The sequence below is a fragment of the Phragmites australis genome, chromosome 2, assembly GCF_958298935.1.
Source record: "Phragmites australis chromosome 2, lpPhrAust1.1, whole genome shotgun sequence".
Taxonomy (NCBI): domain Eukaryota; kingdom Viridiplantae; phylum Streptophyta; class Magnoliopsida; order Poales; family Poaceae; genus Phragmites; species Phragmites australis.
In genome coordinates this window covers 5,212,414-5,236,923 of record NC_084922.1, presented here as the reverse complement: position 1 = coordinate 5,236,923, position 24,510 = coordinate 5,212,414, and the positions used below count along the sequence as shown (strand labels likewise).

At 47.0% G+C, this 24,510-nt stretch overlaps 1 protein-coding gene across 1 annotated transcript; it reads right to left on the bottom strand.

Annotated features, from left to right (window-relative positions):
- Positions 1-1,722: 1,722 nt before the first annotated feature.
- LOC133895802 (alpha-xylosidase 1-like) lies at positions 1,723-7,085 on the bottom strand. Its single transcript, XM_062336321.1, has 3 exons — positions 6,630-7,085; positions 5,575-6,233; positions 1,723-3,873 (listed from the first exon to the last, which is right to left on the bottom strand). The coding sequence occupies exons 1-3, from the start codon at positions 7,079-7,081 to the stop codon at positions 1,985-1,987; spliced, it is 3,000 nt and encodes a 999-aa protein (XP_062192305.1). The 5' UTR covers positions 7,082-7,085; the 3' UTR covers positions 1,723-1,984.
- Between the last annotated feature and the right edge of the window lie 17,425 nt (positions 7,086-24,510).

Below are 24,510 nucleotides of genomic sequence, written 5' to 3'. Positions count from 1 at the left end.
GAGCTCAGGTTCGTCCATCATGCAAGTGTAGTCAATCACAATCGACACCTTACAATAGTCAACCCAATTCCCCTTGAAACCATGTACTCGCCATAGGCAACCCTCATTCGCGTATTTCACATTATATTCCTTCTTGCTTGATTTAACAATATAAAACTACCATCGAAGAGAGGTCATCCATTAAGTCACAACAAACTTCATGGTCTGACTAGTAGGATACCTAGCACCTTGGTCACCACATTTTGTGTATACTCCCAGGTCACTTGATTCCCTCATTCACCACAAGGTTGTTGAAGTTTGGATTGTTCCAGTCCGCAGGAACCAGAGCATCGTCCTCATCATTCGAGATGTCATACTCAGGAGTTTCATCAGCCTGAAGATCATCCCGCTCCATCTGTTCAATTAGAGAAAGGATTTGTTTCCCTCGTGTGCCTCACTAGACAATTTAGTCAAATAATCCGATGAATGTACACTATCCGAATCGACATTTTCATCATACTCTTCCTCATCATCATCATCCACGTACCCTCCACCATGTATCTCTCTAACTATCTCCTTATTCTTCTATTGCACAAGCAACATAGAAGACCAATCTCTGTGCACAACATCCTTCAGGTACCTCTTCCACACTTCATCTTCCCAGAGCAGGAACACCTCCCAGTAGACATTTTCTCTAAAACGGTTGCTCACAATGCTAATAGGCATCTCTTGAATCTTGATATCTATTTTGAAACCCAGCATCAACCAGACATATAAGTGTCTGACACTTTTATGCATTGGTCTGAATATACCCTTGTCTATTAACTTAAATACAGATAGTACTACCCCTTTCGGAATATATAAGATTTCATTGTCCTCGTAAAATGTCCTCGTAAAAAATACTAAACTGCAACATATCCGACATACATGACAGCAATTGATAAAAACTATAACAATATTACGACAGAATAGAAAGAATCATGTTAAACTACATCTACAATGCAAAATTCATTACAAGCATAACCCAACATGTAATCTATACTACAACAACATATTCCCGGTTCACTACATCAAGTACATCTAAATCCTACATCTATCGTATCAATTATAACTAAACTATGTCTAAATCCTACATCTAATACCTAACATATATCTAAATACTATATCTAATTGCTAAAATATACGTATAAATATGATCTAATTGCTGAACTATATCTAACCCTAATTTTAAAACTAGATCTATATTTTAACATACGACTAGTGGCTATCCTACCAGGTTTGTAAAATAAAACCTAGATCTAATATCTAACCTATGTCAAAACTTAGCACTAGTTGCTATTCTACCGGATTTGTTAAAAAAATCAGAAAACATTTACTTCTTTTTTCCAGTAAGACTTCGCCGCATAAATCTTCCTCCCATCCTCTCTCCTCTTCTTTTCTCTTGGTTGAATGAGAATGAAATAAGATGCATGCGGCGTTGCACACGAAGGTATCACCAATTCAGCTAGGCAGCGGGCGAGACCCGCAGGCTCGTTCATCGGCCTTTGTTTTGTCTTGGCCATAGCTGCCGTCTCGCATGTGCGCCTACGGGCCTACGGGAGGCCATCGACCGCCCCTGGGCCCATAGACTTGTTGACGGGCTTCTGTTAGCGATGGGCTGTAAATTGACGCGAACCACAAATTGCAAATAGAAACATGTGAAAAGCTAAAAAAGAAATTTAATCAACATTTTTCACACCACTATTAACCAGAGTTGAGATTCTTGGTCCTCATTTCGGCAAGTATTGATTCATTCATCAAATTAAAAAACATTAAAATTTCAGTCTTATTCCTCCAGGCTTCAATGCGGATGATGATCAGTGAATCTGTGTGGGTGCTTCTTACATTAGAGCACCCCCAGCTGACAAGTTTCAGAACCTGGCGGAGCAGCAGCACGGCAAGAACTACAATCTAAATCAGATACAGATTAAGAAAATGCAGATGGAAGCAAAAAGGCAAACTTGACCTATGCTGCGATCTGCATGTTCCAAGTCACGGTGAAGCTCTTGCCCAGCGGCAATGCCAGACCGCCCACCTCCACCATGACGCTCTTCTTGCTACTCTCGACGCCTTCTTGCCGATGCAGCTTCGCGTTGGCACCTGCTGCGAAGTAAGGGCTTGACGTAGCAATGGCGGTGGCGTCGGTGCCATCCACCTGAATGGCGAGGTCTTTGCCGGTTCCCTCCAGTCCCAACACCGAGAGCCTCTCAATGACCAGTCCATTCTGCAGGCTGTAGCTCCCCATCTGCACCTCCGACCGCACCGTCACGGCCTTGCCGCGCACGCTGGCGTAGAAGCGGACGTACGTCGCCTGCCCTTCCGCGAGCACCATCTCCGGCCGCTCGTCGTCGTCCACGAACACGGCGCCCTCCGCGTCCGCCTGCGTGGCCCCGAACGGGAACGCGACCACGAGCGTGAACGGCGTCGCCCGGGCGTCCTTGGAGATGAACCCGCCGCGCTGCATGGGCAGGACCGTGTTCTGGTACACGTGCACGTTGATCTCGTTGAGCGGCGCGTCGAGTTTCACCGAGCCCTCGCCCTTGGACACCACCACCTTCGTTGCGTCGAACAGGTTGTACCAGCTGCCCGGCGGGAACATTGCGCTCACAGAAGTGGCGCCCTCCTCAAGGACAGGGGACACCATGACGCTCTCGCCGAGCAGGTACTGCGTGCTCAGCCCGTAGCACGGCGTGAAGTCGGGGAAGGAGAAGAACACCGGCCGTGCCACCGGGGCGCCGGTGAGGTGCGCCTGGTAGTTGAGCGTGTACAGGTAGGGAAGCAGCTTGTACCGCATGCCGAGGGCGTTCCGTGCCGACTTCGCCACGGACGCCCAGACATAGAGCTCTTGCCTCGGAGATGCGAAGTTAGCATGGTCCCTGGAGAACGGGTAGAAGGCCCCGAGCTCAATCCACCGGTTGCAGAGCTCCTCAGTGGGCGACGGGTAGAAGCCACAGATGTCTGCGCCAACCATCGGCATGCCGAAGATGCCAAAGTTGAGCATCGTCGAGATTGAATACCGGAGATTTTCCCATGTGCCCTTGTTGTCGCCCGTCCAGTGCGCGGCATATGCGCCCGACCCGACGAACGTGGAACGCGTCAGGATGAATGGCCTCTTGCCCTGGAGTCCTTGCAACCCCCTGTGCGTGGCAATGGCCTGTGAGAAGCCATACAAGCTGTGTGCATTGTACTCCAGGATGCCATTGTAGTGTGTAGCGCTGGTTGCAATGGTGTTGAAACCGAGACGAGCAGTTTGTCCAGAGGCATTGATCTTGTAAGGTGGCTCATCCCATCTTGTGTTTGTAAGGTTCTTGCAATCCAAGCAGCAGACCCATGGCGTCTTTGACTCCGGCACAGGGCATTTGTGCTTCTTCGGGATTGTGCACTTGCCGGTGCAGAAGTTTGAGGCCTCGTTCATGTCAATCCAGAGCCCATCCACCGGAACAAGGTCATGAAACCTCCGCACCTCATCAATCCACCATGACACGCCGTTCGGATTAAGGAAGTCCGGGAAGTAGACAGGGCCAGGCCAGACCTGGGCAAGGTATGGATGCCCATCCAACTTGATGAAGACGTCGCGCGCCATGCCACGCTGGTAAACACCATAGGAGTTGTTCACGGCAATGCCAGGGTCAATGAGCACAATATACTTCATTCCCTGAGCATGGATCTTGTCAAGGAATGCCAGTAGCTTCGGGCGTGGGTAATTGACAGGGTCGAGAGTAAAGTCCTTGGCGGCATCCATGTGATCGTCGTCGTTCCAGATCACGTCGAGGGGTATCTGGGCAGTCCGGTAGCCCTCCACAACATCCTCTACCACTGAAAGGTTCTTGTACCCCCACCTACATTGATGAAACCCTGAAGACAAGCACATGGAGCATTCAGAGACTTGAAGGATTTCAGAGTACAAAGACGAAAGTGCAGTTGATATCTTATATAGTATGCAGGCAGCATGTTCCTTTTTTTTAAATGGAGGAAACGGCTATCATTGATACACAGAAATGGAAATCATGCATTTTCTAAAATTTGAATGGTTATAGCAAAATCATTCATGATTTTCATCTCAGAACATGCATATTCACAACACTACTCTACTTTTCTGCTGTGCATGCAATGATGCAAGTAAATGACGATTGTACGGCAAGAAATCCAATACACAACAGAAGAATTTAGAAAATTAATTGTAATGTGACTTTTTCTGGGGTTTCTGATTATTTTCAGATAAGCCGGTCCATGAACTTTGGTCAATTTTACAGTAATGCAAAATTTAATTGTACAGAGCATGCAAGTCCTTATGGTTATCGGTGTCAGGGCCTCGAGAGATGTGAAACTAGCGACACCATCTTGTAAAGACAACATTTGCTCAATTTCACAAGGTTAGGGAAGCAGATTTTAAGAAATCATATATTTGACAGTTGATACATTGATCAGCAAGGTAATTTCACAAAGCAGGACAATAGCTATACCAGGTTGTATTATGATGTCCAAGAACAGGTGAACTAAGTTGCAGGATTATTCTATTTGCTAACAGGGAGACCCAGAAGCTTGCATGCCTTTCTTTTTTCTGAAAGGAAGTTCACATGTTGCCAGCAATCCAGCATCTTTGGGGAACTAGCTATAATAGTACAAACCTACTGGGGAATATGACATATTGCACGCTTAGCACTGGCTAAAGACAAGTGATCCACCAAATAAACTGCCACATCATGTCTCCCAAGACCTAATTTTGTGCCAGAGTGACAATGTTCCATCCATGGCATCATGGAAAACTATGTTTTATCAGTCACTGTGGAATCACTTAATGATTATAAGTAATTCATAATCCACAAAGACTATATGTTATTCAAAACTAAGGACATCTACATTTCCATGTAGGGTAGTTTCATGTACTGAAAGCAACAGGTCAGTACATGCTGCAAGAAATGCAATGCAATATAGCTGAATTGGGCAAAATTAATTGCAGCATGACTTTTTCTCAAGTTTCTGAACTTCTTCAGAACAAACTGAGCTGCGCAGATAGGTCTACATATACTTTGCACAGACATAAACCAGTAACATTTGGTTGTGAAGTTTGCAAGATTAGGGAAAGTGCTTTGGGATATATTGCAATACTGGTAATCCCAGATTATGTCATGATGTCCAACCGCGAGTAAGTGAGGTAGCAGGAGTATTCTATTTGCTAACAAGGAGATAAACCATTCTACATGTTTTGACTAACCATTCTGCATGTCTTTCATTTCTGTGCAAGGAAGTTCACATGATGCAAAGCATTTACCAGGAACTATTTATAATACTGCTGGCATATTGGCATGCTTAGCACTGGCTAAAGACAGCAGATCCACAAAAATAAATGGTCCTCTTTTGTCTCAAAAGACCTAAATTAGTGTGGACCAGAGTGACAGTAGCATCAATGACATCAGAGAAAGCTATACGGTATCAGGCAATCTGGAAATTAGCTAATCATAATATAAGCGGCCGAATGGATCAAACTAATCTGACAACAATTAAGTAAAGGGCAACACAAAGGATGAAAAAGACCATGAGCAAGGCAGTCCTTACCAAATGCCCAATAGGGCATGGGCGCAGGGCGGCCGATCATCGACGTGTACTGATCCACGACGGCCAACGGCGTCGGCCCGGCGAAGAAGTAGAAATCAAGAAGACCCCCAATGACCTTGTACGTTAGGGACGTTCCCTTGTAGAAGACATCCATCCCGTTGCTGTTGAGCAGCAGCACGGCGTGCGCCACGCCGCGGCCGCCCAGGCTCCTGAGGTCCATGTAAACCGGGTGCGAGCCGTAGAGATCGGTGTTGAGGTTGATGGCCGAGATGTCTGTCGTGTAGAGCGTGTAGGGATCGTTGGGCCGCAGCCTGATGCCGCCGGGCTGCGTGTTCTCGCCGAGCCCGTACAGCGCGGCGTCCTGGGGAATCGCCGTGGACACCTCGAGGTACTGGTCCTTGAACACCAGCGCACCGGAGCTGGTGTTGAACAGCGGCTGCCGGGTGGACCGGCGGTGCACCGCGAACCAGAACGGGTCGCGGCCATAGGTGAACACCAGCTCCTCGCCCGGGAACTCAGGGGCGGTGAAGGGGACGCCGGTGATCTTGGCGCCGGTCACCGGTGGGGCTGGCTCCCGGGGGAGCAGGTTGTAGGGGACCTCCCACCTCTGCTTCTCTGCATCGGTGATCTGCACTCGCACCCTGTCCCTCGTCTCGTGCCTGCGCAACATTGCGCCATTAGAACATGACCTCAGGTGCTTCTATAAGCCATGGCATCGTAATGAGAAGTCTTTGAATACTTGGAAATCATGATTGGAAGTCAATCGAACAGAAAAATATCTTAGATGGCATCACATTGTGGTTCAATCTTGAAATACCGGGATATTTTTACCTTCAATTTGTTAGGAGTCAAATTTCATTCTATCATCTCTTCACCAAGGCAATCAATTGAGAGATGATAAACTATTGCAACCACAGACATTCGCTTAGCACTACTACGAGATGTGCTATTTACAATTGGGGGAGTATCACTGGAACATAGAACATCGTGCATAAAAAATGCGATGAACAAGAACAACTGATTTGTTGCGCGTGACGAGCGGAGCGTGTTCTTACTTGACAAAGAGCCTGAGACAAGGGATGTCAGGGCCATAGGTGGAGGTGCGCTGCTTCACCTGCAGGTAGCCCACAAGGCCGCCCCCATTGGGTTGCTGAACCAGGGACACCAGCTTGTAGCCACACCCATCCTTTAGTGCTGTGGCAAACACACCATTGCTGCTTGCCAAGGTCAAGAGAAGAAGACACCACAAGAGGCTGGGGATAGCTCCGGAGGAGATGGGCGAACCAGGAAATGACTGCATTTCGTTCTGCTCAGTTTTCACTCGCTGGTTTTCTCCTCCCTCCCTTTGTACAGCAGCTCTGTGGGCACTGGGCCGCAGTATGAAGTGTGAGGAGATGCCTAGTGCGAGAGACGATAGAGAGAGAGAGAGAGAGAGAGAGAGAAAGAGCTGCCGGGATACTGAACACGAGTAATGGCGTGGAGTGAGCAGTGGCAGCACTGCATTCATTGAGTGGCATGTCCAGCGCATAGGATCCTTTTTCCTCCTTTATAGGCTCCATGTCCACTCCCAACGACTGACAGGCGGGCCAGCTAATTTGCAAAGACCTAAATGTCAGGTGCTGCTTTTAGAAACATAACTTCCACTCTTCATGCTAAAAAATTTACTTACTTTGAGAAGAACACTGTTGATTTTTAACGAATTTACGTGATTTGGATGCCCGCGTACTATGTGCTAGCTAGAAACTCGTTCTTCCATTTGCTCTCGTTCCTTTTCTCTCCCTCTACAGTAACCGAGAGAGGCGAATAACAGGAGACATGTTTTGCCGTCGATCTCTCTAATTCCCCCTCTCCTCCGGCAGCCAAGGTGATACTGGAGGGGGAGGAGAACCTGGATTTGGGCGGCTGGTGTTTATAGCTCCTAATCTAGTGCGGATATAGGTAGGGTAGCTCCAGGGTTTCCCATGTTCGACGGTGTGTGGGAATTTTGGTGCCTCCTGCCTCTGATTCGATGAAGGCGTTGTCGTTGGCATCATTTCCGGCGAGGAGAGACCGAGATACGTTCTACTTTAATAGCGGTCAGGGCGGAAGGAGATCTGTTCCCTTGTTTAGAGTTCTTGTTCTGGGTTGTTGATGTTTCCTTCGGGTTTGCTCATGGCGGCACCAGATCCGTTCTCTGGGGTGTCGACATCGTTGGCGACGTCGGATCCGTTCTCCAGGATATTGAATTTATCGACGGTGCCGGCTTGATGCATGAACAAGGTACATGGGATGATGGCCGATGTGTGCCAGAGGGGGATGTCTGGGCCTACCAAAGTAGGATGTCTTCTCGCGCACCTTGGTTCTGGCTTGTGCCTCTTGGTCCACGTGTTCCTTCTCCATCTCCTTTCAGGGATGGTAACGAGAATAATATCAGTTAGTAGAAGCTATACAAATCCGTAATCATGAGCTAATTTCTAAATTCGTGTCTACACCCAGAACGGGCACCTGCACCCGCTGCCCGCAAGCATCACATATCCGTAGGTACGACTGTATGCGAGGTGGAATGGACGGCGACGGGGAGCGGATGGGGGTGGCTGGCAAAGGCTGGCGTGGTGGGGTGGACGAGGGCAGCAGTGATTGGCGTGGTTGTGCAGATGAGGGTGGCAACTATGGGTGCTACTTAATATATCACCAAATGGTTTGGGCCCACATATCAGATGCTTGGAGCAGGTATACGGACGAAGCGGGCACGAGTATGACTATTTCATGCTCATTTCTCTTTACTCATTGTGTTTAATATCAAACTCGCAACTAAATCCACGAGTAAAAAATACATCTCAAATCCGCACTCATTAGGGTTTTTACCCACGAATGCATGGGTAAACTATGCCCATTGCCATCCCTACCTCAAGCGATGTGGCGGACGACGCATGGATTGGGCAAGACAACGAAGACCCTATGATGCTTTTATGTAATTTAATTGTTTGTTAGGGTTTGTTTGCGAAAAAGTTATAACAAGAGAAGTAGTGGCTATGGACCTTTATGTAATTTCTTTTTTTCTAGAGTGTGCTATGCAAATTAGGGGGGTGTAAGGAATGTGCTATGTTAATATAAAAAATTGGGCTTCCAACCCATCCGTTGTGGAGGGTTAATCCTTGAAAATGTATCCGAGATATGCCAAACGATGATTGCATAATCAACGTTTTTCAATGGCTGTTGGTGTATGTGTCGAAGGAACTCATGAACATCAAGGTATATTCAAGTTTAGATCTCTCTTGGGATAATAAACCTATGATATGTGTATTTTCTTATGAATTGGATGAACTTATCTAGAGTCTCGTCTTACAAGCTCGATCCTCTCTCCTTTATATAGCAAGAGACAAAGCGTACCGTGCACATACAATCAGATCATGCCAGACACAGTGGCTACCCTATACCTGGCAAAAATAGCTATTCCTAGGTCATCATTATAGGCACGGCCCGACCCCGTCCTGGTTGTCTTGTATGCCCTATCCCATCTGCCAAACGTCGTCTCGCCCTCTGCAAGCCTGTCACACTCGCCTGCCAGGCCATCCCGTAGCATAAATGCTACGAGACGGGTCACATCGCCTCTGCGCTGACTCACCACTTCACCCGCCAAAAGGGTGCCTGGGGAAGGAAAATACATGAGGAGATGATATTAGATACGATTAAACTGGTTAGACGAGTACCTTCCCCGCGACCAACAAAGGCTGGCCGCGGGGAGACTGGTCGTGTGAACTTCGCTTAGTTGCGTAGGAGACTATGGTTTTGAAATATTAACTGTCAGCTGGTCTCTACTGACCTAGGCCCTCCTAACAGGATACATCTTATTCTTTACATCGATACTAAAAAATAAACAAAGGGAAAGTTCTCCCGATAAGATGGAACTTTCTCATAGCTAACTTGGTGCGCATGACCATCTCCAAATCTAGAATCTATTGGGAGTTCACAACTCTATCTATATTGCTAGGAGAGCGGTACCACTTTGGTCTCCGTCTGTTGACTTTTGCCAAATCAGTCAACCCCAAAGGTAAAATAACAAGACTAATGTTGAGGTAGAGATGTGTTTCCTATGATCTGCAGAGATTAGGTCGAATGTCATACAACGAAAGACGGGAAGCTCGAGGATGCAAGCAATGATCTCAAAGGGAATACATTAAGCAAGGAATGCCGAAGGGCAGAGGTGGTAACAAAGCCGGGGAAGAGAAGCTTGGATGCAAGGACCGAAGGATGAAGGAGTGCAAAAAAGCTCAAAGGACAAAGGGTACAACGAGGCCCTGAGGATGAAGGGGTGCGATGCAGGGATCTTCAGCAAGAAAACAAAGGCCTACCCTAAGAGAAACCTGTGGGCTAGCAAAAATCTAGCAGGAAGATGACCAGATGGAATTTGATAGTAGCCTCGAAAGGGGACCTGATACGACCACTTGGGACACATGTCGGATCTAGTTAAGATAGAGGTTTGCAAATGTATATCGACAATAATACTCTCAAAATATCAAAAATATCAAAATATACATATGTATATCCATATATACGTGTATACATATGTATATCCATATATATACATATATATACGTATATATATACATATATACGTATATATATACATATATATATACGTATATATATATAGACACACACACTAGGATCACGTGTCAATACTGTTATTGATATATATATATGTATGTATATATATGTATATGTATATATATGTATATGTATATATATATACATATATATATATATATATGAGATTACACGTGATCCCGCAGTGCAGTATTCACCGCGCGAGTTAAGCCCAGCACTTGACATGACAGTATTGATCAGACAATCAGTAGGAGTTGGTCAAGAACTGCCGCTGCGATTCCAAAGGCAAGATGCGTTTCTTTTCTTCTAGGAACCGGAAAGACGTGCCCCTTTGTGATTAGGGAGGGAAAGAAAGCTGCCGCGCACACCATTCAACAAGGGGATACTATACACTAATAATCACTGAAAAGCAGAGATGGGCGGGCCCAAAGGGCACCAATGTCCATGCGGCATGTTCGTTCTGGAGGCGCTACAGGCCTACAGCCATATAGTAGTGCTCACATGCACGATTGTCTGTTGCTCAAGCTTAGCATCTGCCATGGTCATCACGGAAAAGTGAATTTTCCGGATGTTCTCCTAAGCTGTGCGCCATCGGATCATCCAGGTCTACACGAATCTTGAAACAGATCCGACAGCGTGGAGTATGACGTAGAGCGTAGGAGGACATCCCTTCAGGACTTGAGCCAAAAAATTGTGAAGTTATAAAAACAGGGGCACAAATTGTAAGCAAGAGGTTTGCTTGCAAATCCAAAAACACTCCGAACGATGTGTATTGCTACTCCTCCACGTCTTCACGTGACGAATTTGGCAAGATCTCGAAAGTGAGAGCGGCACGGAGCATGAAACATGGGCACACCACCTTATCTTGACCACGAACTCTGGCCGGATTGGTGGAGCACGGCGGGCAGCGTGTGGCTGTGACTGTGTCGTTCATGCCTTTGATCACCCAACTCTTACTCAATGTCGTCAGCGCCAGCTGATGGACCTAACCAGGCGGATTTGATTCAACCACATGCGCTTGTACTTGCGTGAAATCGAGCAAATACTCTGAGCCCGAATTATTCTGTACTCATCATGGTTGAGCGATTGACGAGCTACGCTCGTGGTCATCATTTCAGAAAGTCAAGTATGCCTGCATGCTCGTCAAATCTTTGACGGATCAAAAAGACACCAGTGCTCGCAACAAAGTACAGCAAAATCTTGGGACAACCCGGTGCAAAGGCGACAAGCCAACCAAGCACAATGCTGGCGTCCAGAGTCCGCGAGTTGCCTCCGCATCAGTCGGCACGCCACGGGCAGACTCGCGTGACCCCGCCCCATCGGCAGGCCACGAGATCAGACCAGCTCACGCCACCCTCCCTCCCACCACACCCAGTCGTTTTCGGTTCCCACTCCACCGGACCAAAGAAACCCGGACCAGGCACAGGGGATCGACTGCTAGCTTGCTCTGATGCAAAGGCAAAGGAAAGCAAACGATTGAGCTCGAGATGCGTTCGAAGATGCCCTGCTGCGTTCCGGAACGAGTGCTTGCATCTGTACTATCGTTTAGAGCTCGGCGCAACCTTGCTCGTCAGAGACCGCGAGGCGCGATCGCCCATCGTTGAGAGCTCGACGCAACCTTGCTCGTCAGAGACCGCGGGGGTACCTGACGACGCGGCGAAAAAAATGACGATACGGATACGAGGATAAGCGACACCACACGAGTGGTCGCTTTCGTGTTCACCTACACCGTATGCGTAGATACGATGTGGTAGTAAATAAATACTGTAGGCGCGTGGCTACTGGTCCCGCCAGACACGGCCACGGCTCGCATTTGTCTTTGGACGGCCCCGCACATGCGTGACAGAGTCACTCCTACTCACGGGCACGGGGCGCTGCCTGCCCGTCCATATGGGGTACCGGGATTTTTCTGGGGACAACGCGTGCAGGTGGCAGCCATACTGCCATAGCCGTGGACACGCGTGGATACTGCGAGTCTGCGACATGGGACCACCCTGCTCCGCAATCGAACAAGCAGGGAATGGGACCGTCCTGTGGACGTGCAGAGCCGGTGCAAAATCTGACGGGGAGTCACGGCCCATGGCCATGTTGTTGCGGTACACCACCTCTCGCGTACGCGCTGTTTGCGCCATGCACGGGTCAAATGATTGATTGATTGATGAAAACGCACATGGGATGATGCGTGTTGCGTTGCTTCGGGGAAGCGAGACGAGTTCCTGCATCTTCCGTGTACGTATTGTCCGTGTATTATGGAGTCATCATCTGAGCAGCGAATCATAACACCTTTTAGGTTCTAGATTAAATAAAAGCTTTTTTCCCTCACGTTCTCGGAAAAAAATTTAACAAAGTGCTCGTCGGTGTAAGATCTAGATGTGATGGAACTGGGAGGAGGTGGAAATAAATGTCAGTTTTTTCCCCCAAATCAATCAATCAATCATGTACGAAAATCAGAAGCATATATTTATAATTTTTATTTTTAAAAATACAAATAAAAATAAAATTCGCGAAATGGAGATGAGGCAGGCCTTTACTATCTTCGCCCACTGGTTCGGTTGCTGACATGCTGTCACCACTATCCTATCCTGCAGCGGCCCAGTAGCATTAAACGGCACGGTGCGGCCCAACTCCGAGCCCATGTGGGCTGAGGCGAAGGCTAACCCCGCGCCGCCGCGGCCTCCACACCTCTCTTCTATTGCACTGCCGGTCGGCCCGGGGCTGTTGTCGACCGGAGCAGGGGATTATGAACCGTTCCCGTTGCTCTCCGTCGTTCATTCGAGATCTCTTCGACGGTGACCGCCCCATTAACGAACGAACACACCGACGGACGGACAACGCACTTGATTCTGCTCCATTTTCCCCTCATGTGTGTGTGGAAGACAGTGGTGGTACGTGCATCGTACACAAAAGGGCTGGGATTTCTCACCACAAATATGCCATTCATCTTGCACTTGCATGTGGCAGTGGCACGCACATATGATATGGTGACGAGATCGATATTTCAGAAGCTGCGCTCAAGTGTGAATCCTATCCCAGAATGCTTGATACATTGGCCCTGTTTGGCAAAAGAAATTCAGGTTGTGTGGACGCAACGCAAATGAGGCTCAACCATTTGAAGCCAGTGAGCCAGAAAAAAAAGCTTGTCACGGACTGCTGATCTTGTTTGTGTCCTTTGTACGTGCAGCCAAACGACCTCTAAACAGCTTATTGACAGGTTGGTGTTTTACAATTCACTATCAACCCGCCGGTGAATTATCAGTTGGGCTCGTATCAAAGCTCCTGCAGCTCACAAATATAGTATCTGTAGCTATCACTTTGTCGGTAAAAACACGCTGATTGTTCCTGTCATTTAACAACTACCGGTGGCTTCTGTTGGACCTTACGAGCTAGCAACTGAGGCATGGAAAGATCATCATCGCAACCAATAAATCTATGAGCTCAGATTCAGCTGCGCAAAGGTAATAAAATAAAATAAAATAAAAACACCCTGGTTTCTCCCATTGGATGATCCGAAGAGACGTGATCTACTATGACGAAGTGATCACGACCATGCCATGCCATGACGATCCAACAAGACCACTACGAGCAGCCCGCCGGCATAATTTTATTTTCTTTTTCCTTTTTTTACTGTCTGGTTCTCGCAAAGTTTGCTAAGATCTAGTGCTTGTTTTTTATGCGCGGTGATTGAGCACTCCACTACGATCAGTACTGCTATTTACCTCGCAAGTTGGGGTACAAGCGAGCACTTTGTGTGACGCCTGATCAATTGCACTACGATTGGTCGATTGCGATGGGTTCCGCTTTGGTGTCGCACGGGAGAGAGACGCCCTTCTTTACTGGCGCCATTTGCTCGCATGGGGCCTGGCCGGCCTGCATTGCAGCAAACACTAGTTAAAGGAGACCATGACCCGGCCATGGCACCTGGTCAAGGTCACGACGAGCCAGCTCCAAGTGGGGCCCGTGAACAGAGTGATGCCAGTGATGTCCGGCCTACCAGCTGCGTGTGACGACAGCGTCGTGAAGGGAGCAGAGTGATGTCAGCATGGGACGGCCACTAGCTCACGGTGCATTGCTAGCTTTTTCATCCGCAGGCATTGCTGTTGCAGATTTTTCTCTCCTCGGATCGGCGCAAATCATTTTCAATCACTCAAAATCACGTGGAATATGTGGACGAGAGAGCCGAAAGAGAGCCCTTTGGAAATTTCGCATACGGATGGTTTCAAACAAAATTTTGCAGACGTGTGTTAGTGGAGAAGCACCGTGGACAGCACATGTGATGGCCAAGTCATGTAAAAACATTATGGCTTGGACCCAGTGGAAAAAATATTATCCATCGAAAAACGACTATTATCACAGCACCTGGGAGTGCAATATTGTCCATTGAAAAACGACTATAGATGTCAAGAAATCTAGCGTGCGATAATTATTTCTCCTTTTGCTTTTCATTTGCTTCTCAAAGCACTAATGGCTAAGGATTGTTTGTTTCAACTAGTAGGTTATAGATTAGAATGATAATATATAAATTAAAATAAATAGATAGATTATACAATTCAGTTTTTAAAAACCTAGCTTTCAGATTGTAACAATCAAACAATCTATCTTTCATTAACTTAGGCAGATTGTGTAATACAACTTCTTACACTTCATAAACTATAAGCTATTTTTTATTATCTTTAGTTGAAATAAACATGCCCTAAGTGCATACACCCACTACAAAATTAAAATGCATCTAAGAGTCCAAATGAGATACTGTAAACATCTGGGTTTAGAAAACTAAGTTAGTGCACTATAAAACTGTAATTTCTAGAAGTTCTCTCTAAACAAGAGGGCATTTCGTTAGCCTTTCATATCATTTGCGATGCTTTGGAAATTTTAGGGCCGGATTCCTGACCAAGTGCGCGCCAACTTTACACAAAATTTCCTGCAAATTGTCCACAAAGTTACATTCGAGGGAACAATTGTATCCATGAGGAATCGAGAAAAAACAAAGAGTAATTTAAGTAAATGGTCAGGAAACAAATTAAGATGACTATACTGGCCCATGATCGGAGTCTCACATATTTAAGGCTAGCTACTGCAGTCAGTCTGTCGAAGATTAGTTTATAATAATGTGTTCGTATTTAAACTACGGTATCTTTAAGATCAAGAATCAAACAGAAAATAAGACATATGATGCATACAAGTTTGGACCCCTATAGAGAAGTAATTCCCTATGTTCTATGTCGATGATGCTGTATATAGATTGTCTCGAGTACAAGTAAGTTGGCTAAATCTATTACAGTGGAGTAGATCGGATCTAAACTAATTTAGGGTTGAAATTGCCGAGTATCTCTAAAGCTAGAGTCTTGGTGCTTGCATCGTGTTATGTAGGCGTTGATCTATCGTCCTTTCCCCTTGGGAGTCAAGGTCCCCACCTTATAAAGAGGTCCTAACACCGCTTCAGTCCCAGCAGTAGTTGACAGGGAATCATTTATCGTATTGGTCAAGGCAAGATAGTCGAATCCAGTTTGGATACTAGTCGTATTCGAGGCGATTAACCCGATCGAAACCTTCCTAGTATAGGCATTCGTGATCTCCAAGTGTATCAGGTCTCGCAGATTTGAATCCGCAATATCCGAGGTGTTCATTAGGTATATGTTATACCCTATTCATATATAGTATACTCTTATACACATATATCATATAGTTTTACTCCTTATACACATATATCATATAGTTAGATATTCGATAGTAGCTCCCTAACTCTACTCAGCAGGTTGGATTTCCACAAGTAACTACTCGAGTACTACCAAGTCTAAGCCTAATCGAGCAAGGTAGGTGAAAGTGCATCTAGACACCATATGTGGGTTTTGGATAATTGATGAAAAAATGATTAAGGGACTAATGAGTTTAAGGAGGTTATGAACAACCATTAGTCTTATTGAATAAGTTAAAAGATGTTGGTGTCCCTCAAAAAACAAAAGAGAAGCGGCACATGACTATTCAATAGATTTAAATTTATTTATTTTTGAAATTAAGTATAGGTATGCCATATTATCAAGAGTGACATGTATAGATTAACTTGAAGATGTCTCAATGCTCAAAGTATCCTTTTAGCCTAAAGATGAGAGACTCAAAACACCCCACGAACACTGAAAAACTCTAGTGTGCTAACTCTAACCGGATGTTCCGAGCTGATTAGGAAGTTCCGTATAGTCGAAACCTCTGTACTGTTCCGGTTAGGGTTCTCCGGTGAAAGTTCATTCTGGATCTGGAAGTTCCGGATTGGGTCTGGAACCTCTGGATTCTGGATATGATATCCAGAAGGTCCAGATTGTTTCCGGTTGGGGTCCTCTGGTTGAACTAAGTTTTGGACCCAGAAGTTCCGGGTGAATCCGGAACCTCCGGATTATGTTAAATCGTCGAGGTTCTGAGTGAAGCTAACACAGGCAATGCAAAAGTTTCAAATGAATTCAGATATTGCGGATTGAGTCAGAATTTACTATAAAGGCTAGTTTTAGAGGGTTGGATATAAATACCCCTCACCTCCTCCTCTTATTTCCTACCGACCTAACCTGTGGCAAACCTATTTAAGGCACCTCTAGAGCTCCCCCACTCCCTTTGGCTTCAATTCTTGTTCGGTTTTGAGAGTTGGGCGAGGGATTTGAGTTTGAGTGCTAGTGAGCACTATTCCCATCTTTGATCACTTGAAGTCATCGTCAAGCCACATCGACATCGTGTTTGTTAGTGTTGGAGGTTCATCCTCCTAGATGGCTAGACATCACCAGCCGAGCTCCCAAGCTTGTGGAGTGCCGTGAGAAGTTTGTGAAGGCTCCTCCTCGCCTTCACAAGGGAAAAAATACAATTGAGTAAGCCCAAACTCGATCTTTGTGGTCGCTTGGTGAGGTAAAGGGTTGAAAGAGACTCGACTCTTTTTGAGCTTCTCAACGGAGAAGTAGGATCCTTGGATATGAACTTCAGGGAATATATAACCGGTCTTCTTGCTTACTTTCTCGTGTTCCTATGTTCATTCTTGTTCTAGTTGACTTTTGGGCAATTTGCCCTGATCTACGTGGTTGTGTGATTGTGATTGCAGGTGACTTGTGGAAAGCACTTATTACATCTCTTGTGACCAGTGGTAACATCTATAATTAACTAGGAGTGCATAGGCATTGTTTGATTTTGATTTCATACACTGTATCTGGAAAGTCAGGGTTGAGCTCGGAACTTCCGCTATTCGGAACTTTCGGATTGAACCCAGAGGTTCCATATTCTGTTTAATCCGCTACAAAGTTTTAATTTTTCAGGAATGCCTATTCACCCCCTCAGGTGATATCACGATCCTTCAATTGGCATCAGAGCCTATCTCCTATAAGGCTTCACCGCTTGAAGAAATTGATGATGTTGATATCTAGGGATAAAAGTCCGAAGGACGATAGTTCAAAGAAGCCTATTGAGTTGGGCAATGCTTCAACAAAAAATGGCTCCAAGGATAAAAAGGGAGTCGGAATTGGTCTCGATTATGGCAAGTTAAATTCTTCTTCTAACAACTTCATCTCCGTGCATTTTGGGTGTATATCACACTTCGATGGTACGCATTATACTGCTTGAAGGACAAGATGACGATGCATCTAACCTCGCTCCATCCAAGCATTTGGAAGATCGTGTGTATAGGTCTCAATTTTCCAGATGAAGACATGAAACTTACACTGGAGCATGAACAAGCAATTCATTAGAATGTTCAAGCAATGAGCATCCTCTTTAGTGCCTTGAGCCCTGAGGAATTCAACAAGGTGGATGGGCTTGGGGAGGCTAAGGAGATTTGGGGATGTTCCAAGTGGCACATGAGGGCACCACAAGGTGAGAGAGTCAAAGATAGAACTCTTGGAAGGGAAATTGGGAAGGTATGTGATGAAAGATGATGAAACTCTCCAAGAGATGTATGACCATATGATGGTGCTTGTGAACAAGATTAGAGGGCTTGAAAGTGATGAGCTAGATGAACACAAGATGGTGAGAAGATTGTTGAAAGCCTTTGCACCAAGGAATCCTACCTTGATAACACTTATTCGTGAGAGAAGGGACTACAAAAAACTCACACCAAGTGATGTGCTAGGAAGGATCCTAGCTCATGAGCTCATGGAGGAGGAAGCCATGGAAGTAAAGAACCTTATCAAGCAAAGCTTAAGCTCCAAGACTAAAGAAGTAGCATTGAAGCAAGCAATATCAAGCAAGATGAAGAAACAAGCTTAAGTGAAGAAGAGAGCTCCGATGATGAAGAAATTTCTCTATTTGTGATGAATTTCAAGAAATTCTTGAAGAAGGGCGGTTATAGTAAGTTCAAGAAAGACAAGTCCAAAAGAAGACAATCCAATATAACTTGCTATGACTATGGTGAAGTTGATCATTTCATAACCGAGTGTCCTAACAAGAAGAAGAACAATGACAAGAAAGAGAGGAAGAGCAAGTCTTACAAGAAGGACAAGCGCAAGACCCATAAGAAGATCTATTCAGGTCAAGTTCACATCGCTGGGAAGTGGAACTCCAACGACTCCGACTCTGACTTCGATGACGAAGGGGGCCCACTATCGTCATCTGCTCCACTCCTCTGACAAGGTCACTTTTTGGTGGCATGAGTGACGATGATGAGAACACACCCACTTGCCTTATGGCGAAGGGGCGCAAGGTACAATCACAACTTAAGCTCCTAGATAGCGATAGTGATAATGAGTCTGAAAAATTGCTAAATGGTCTAAATAAAAATGTCATAACCAAAATGAAAAAACTAATGTAGGCAATAGAGAGCCAAGAGGAGAGTCTCGAGAATTAAGAAGACTTGCTCATCCTTAGAAATGAGAGAAACCTTGAACTCGAGAAGCTCCTTGCTAAAGAGAAGGAGAAGGTTGAGAAATTGACCAAGCAATTAAACTTGGCCAATGAATCTATTGTAAGTCTAAAGGATGCCAATGGCACACTTCAAGAGAATTTTAAATGTTTAGATGAAACTCATAAAGCTCTTCAATTCAATTTGATACCCTACAGAGTAAAACCTCCTCTTTCTCTAATGATGCAAAAGGCCTCCCTAATGCCTCCACTAGTGAAGGGTGTGCAAGGTGTTACAACATGATATGAATGCTTATGCTACTAATATTCAATCTTTGCAAGCATTACCCAAGGAAAATGAGAGACTAAATGCTTTGGTCAAGTAAGGGTGCTTGAAGACGTATAAATCCAAGATGCCTTATACGAGACCATTGAGGTCAAGGGCAATAAGCAAAAGAGGGGTCTTGGCTTTGATGTGCACAAGAGAAAGCCAAGTGAACGTGCGGTGATAAATGGCAATACTTGCCTCAATTTTACCATGGGAAGGAAACAGCTTGATCTCACCACACAAGCCAAGCAATCCAAATGCCATGCACCCTAAGCTACATTTTATGCCTCTTATGTGCTCAAGAGAAACTACCATGGTAAAGTGGTTGTTCTATATATTAGTGTCCTTACAAAGGACCATGTTGTGAAAAGAAATGTGTAGGTGCCAAAAGTTCTTGTGACTAACATAAAAGGACCTAAACAAATTTAGGTACCTAGAATAAAAGCTTAATTTATTTTATAGGCATACTCTTCTGGTGCAAAAAGTTGGGTGCTTGATAGTGCATGCACCAATCATATGACCAGAGAGACGAACATGTTCTCATCATTTGAAGATAATGGAGGATCACATAAAAATATTGTGTTTGGTGACGCTGGGAAATGAGAGGTAATTGGTCTAGGTAAAATTGCTATCTCAAATGATCATTCTATTTTCAGTGTACTTCTTGTTAAGTCCTTAAGTTACAACTTATTGTATGTATCATAACTTTGTGAAATAGGCTATAATTATCTCTTTACTAATGAGGGTGTGATCATTTCTAGAAGGGATGACTCCTCATTAGCTTTCACAGGTCATTTGAAAGGCAAGCTTTATCTTGTTGATCTTTTCAACAGATAAAGTAAAGCTTGAGACTTATTTGATTGCTAAGTCCAGTAGGGGTTGGCTATGGTACTGCCGATTAGCCCATATTGGAATGAGGAATTTGTCTAAACTTCTAAAAGGGAGCACATCCTAGGACTAACGAATATTTCTTTTGAGAAAGATATGATTTGTAGTGCATGTCAAGAGGGAAAGCAAGTTGGAGCTCCACACCCCACTAAGAATGTGATGACGACCACAAGATTATTAGAACTTCTTCACATGGATCTATTTGGATCAACTGCATACATAAGCATCAGTGGTAATAATATGGTTTAGTTATTATTGATGATTATTCTCATTTCACTAGGGAATTTTTTGCATGATGAAAGTGAAGTTCAAGCTATAATCAAGAAATTTGCAAGAAGAGCCTAAAATGAGTTTGATGTGAAGATCAAGAAAGTAAGAAGTGTTAATAGAACCAAGTTAAAAAACATTCAAGTTGAAGACTTTCTTGATGAAGAAGGCATTAAGCATGAGTTCTCAGCACCCTACTCCCTTCAACAAAATGAGGCCGTCGAGAGTAAGAATATGACTTTTATTGAGTCGGTAAGAACCATGCTTGATGAGTATAAGATTTTGGATCAATTTTTGATGGATGCCGTAAACACTACATGCCATGCCATTAACCGGTTGTATCTTCACAAAGTCTTGAAGAAGACCGCTAACGAACTTCTAATCGGTAACAAGCCAAATATGTCATAATTTAGAGTTTTTAGTAGTAAGTATTTCATTCTAAATAAGAATCCCAAAATCTTTAAGTTTGCACCTAAAGTTGATGAATGTTTCTTGCTTGGTTATGGATCAAATGGCTGCGCCTATCGTGTTTTCAACGAAACCACCGGTTGTGTTGAAATCACGTGTGACATGATATTTGATGAATCTAACGGCTCCTAAGTAGAGTAAATTGATTCTAATGCCTTAGGTGATGGAGAAATTTCAAGCGAGGCGATAAAAAAGATGGCAATAGGAGAAATCAAGCCTCAAGAGTACCAAAAGTTACAAGTGGTCGAAAATAATCAAGATCAACCCTCCTTATCAACTCTAGTAGAGCCATATATATCGACTCAAGATCAGGACCGAGGTCAAGATCAAGCTCATGGTTGCTCCAACAATCTCCTTGATGATGATGAAGTGGAATACATTCAAATCCAATCCAAAGTGACACATCCAAGAGTGCATCAAACCATCAAAAGAGATCACCCAGTCGATAACATCCTTGGTGATATAAGTGTCTTCACCCACCACGACCTCCTTCGTGGGAACAGAGGCGTCGGCAGCGAGTCGGGGTTTGGATGAAGAGGGTCCCGGGCCCCCTGGGTGTCCTTCGACCTCGGCCCGAGCAGAGATCAAGGCTGAGTAAAGCTGCTCGGCGCAGGAGACGGTGTTGTCGGTCTCGGTGGGCACGGAGATGGGGCCTGCAGGGCCCGGCATCTTAACCGTGAGGTATGCATAGTGCGTGACCACCATGAACCGAGCGAGCGTCGGGCGCCCGACAATGGCGTTGTAGGGGAGGGGGACTTCCGCGACATCAAAGATGATGTTCTTCGTCTAGAAGTTGTCCCGGCTCCTGAATGTCACGGGCAACTCGACCTACCCGAGGGGCAAGGTATGCCCTGGTGTCACCCCGTAGAAGGGGAGCGACGGCTTTAGGCTCCTGGAAGGCACCTGTAGCTTCTCGAAGGCCTCCCGAAAGAGAAGGTTTAGGCCTGCACCCTCGTCGATCAGCACTCTGCTGACCATTACAGTGCAAATGGTGGGGGAAACTACCAGGGGTAATCGCCCCATGCTTGCAGTACTTGCGGGGTGGTCCGCCAAACTGAACGTGATCGGGGAGTTCGACCACTTCAGGGGCCTTGCGGCCTCCATGCTCGGGGTCACCGAGCACACCTCGCGCCGCATGGTCTTGACACAACGGTTGGAGTTGGGCATGTACGCGCCTCCGTCGATGAAGGCGACGATGTGCTCAGGCTCCTGGAACCCGAGCTCTTGATTCTCTGGGGTGGCTCTGTCGCCGTCGTCCCTTCGGCGCTCTTCGCGGTCCTTTTGGTACCGCTCGATGAGGCCCTTTGACCGAGTGGCACTCCGTGAGGTCATGCCACTCAGTCTGGTGGATCTGGCACCACTTTCTCAGCTCGGGCCTTGCAGGAGTGGGGGCCCTTGCGGGAGCAGGAGCCCTCGCGGGAACCTGAGCCCTTACGGGAGACGGAGCCCTTGCGGGAGTGGGCCTTTTGTCGGTGGCCACCTGGCGCGCCGGCCGGCGGTCAGGCTCCTCCGCTGGCCTACGGGCAGGGCCCTGAGCCGACATGACAGGGACAGCCTCGCGCCTTCTTCTCTTTTTCTTTTCCCGCCTGTCAAAGCGGGAAGGACCAGGTTGATCGGCAGCGGGTTGCTCAGGGTGCGGAACATGCCACGCCCGAGCCTCTGCCACCTTTGCGCACTTATCGGTCAGCACGAACAGCTCTGCAGTTATCTCGACTTCGTGCGTTCCCAGCTTTTCAAGCATCCGCTCATCGCGGACGCCCTGCCGGAACGCAACAATGATGGCGTGGGAGGTTATTCGCGGGATGGTGTTGCGGACCTGGCTGAAGCACTGTATGAAACGCTGCAGCGTCTCCCCCTCCTGCTATTTTACGGTGTGGAGGTCGCACTCCAGGCCGGGGCGCATGAATGTGCCCTGAAAGTTAGCCACAAACTGGTGGCAGAGGTCATCCCAGGAGTCGATGGATCCTGGGGGTAAATTCATAAGCCAAGAACGGGTAGAGCCCCTCAAGGCTACATGGAAATAATTGGCCATCACCTTTTCACTGCCGCCCGCCGCTTGGACGGTGGTGGTGTAGATCTGGAGGAACTAGATGGGGTCGATAGACCCGTCGTACTTCTCCGGCAGTTCTGGCCTGAACTTCGTGGGCCAGTTGACCCGACAGAGCTCGTTGGTGAAGGCGAGGCAGTCTGTGCCGTACCCTGCAGCGCTGACGACGCCCTTGGGCGGCGAACGCCGGTGAGCCGGGGAACCCCGACGGTCATGGGTCGGTATAGAGGAGGCCTGATCCTCTGTCTCGGCCTCATGCCGGGACTCCCGTTGGCGCTCAAGGGTGACGCGCGCATCTTCGACGGCCCTCCGCTTATTGAGATGCAAGCGGAGGTCCTGAGCTCCGGTTGTGGCCAGGGGGTGGCACTCCACTGGGAGGCCCCCCGGCCGGTTCGGCCGCCACCTGAGGATGGACCAGCCTTGGTTGCGCCGCAGTGGGAGGTGGCACGGGAGCTTTCGGCCAGCACCTGCCGGTGAGCCGTGCCCACCAGAGCGGCCACCTCCTGGAGGCAGTGGACTTCTGGGGTTTCCCCCGCCGTCTGGACAGGCGGGTGCCTGAGGAGCGCTTGTGCCGCAAGCAGTGTGCTCCCAAAACTGGCATCGCCGAAAGCGAGCCTGCGCTGCAGCGGCGCCCGACGCTGTTCAGACGTGGATCTCGCGGCAGGAGTTTCTGCCGCTTGCTAAGGGTTAGGCGGTGTGCCTGCAATGGCGGCGACGGACCTGCTGGGCCCAACGCCATTGTCCTCATGAGAGGGGAGTGCCGTGCGGGCGGACCGTGGCTGCTGCTGAGGAGCAGTAGAGACTAGGGCCTCCTAAGCAAGGGGCTCCATTTCTTCACTGGAGCTGGAGCCGGTGCGTCAGAGACGATGTCCACCTGCCATCTTTTCTGCAGGAAAACAAAACAAATTCTGGGATGTAACCCCCCTACCTGGCGCACCAGTTGTCGGAGGGTGAACTCCTCAAGCGGGGATCCGGAGGGACCCCCTTTGAGATTCGACCGGGGGGATGATTCTGAATCTGTTTTGCAGGTGAAATAAATAGGCGTAAATGCGATGCAGGTAGAGTGGAATGATCTGATGCAGGAAGTAGTAAATGCTTAGGGGATTTTTAGACTTGTTCGGGCCGTACTGAGCGTAACACCCTACTCCTGTGTATATGCTATAAATGCTCTGAGAATGTTTCTCTGAGTGTTTGCTGGGTTACAAGAATATTTGTCTAGTCTAGAGCTTTGTGCTCCTTGTTCTTCGATGCTCATCTGGCTTGTCTGTGCTTCACTTGGCTACTGTCCCGTGTTGGTCCTCTTCTCCGGGGAGCCCGCCCCGCCTTAAATACCCGCCGGGGCGGTAGCGTGCCCAGAAAGGGATGGCGCGAGTTCCAAGGCGCCATAAATGGAAAGCAACCATCATAGGCTGCTGCGCGAGGTGACGGAGAGGGTTGAAAACGCGCCCCCGTCCGGTCTTGTTCGACATCATGCCGTTCTTCAACGGGCGCCGCGGGGAGGGCCCACTGGGCAGCCACCGAGCAGCTCGGTGTGCCCGCCTGGTCAGAGCAA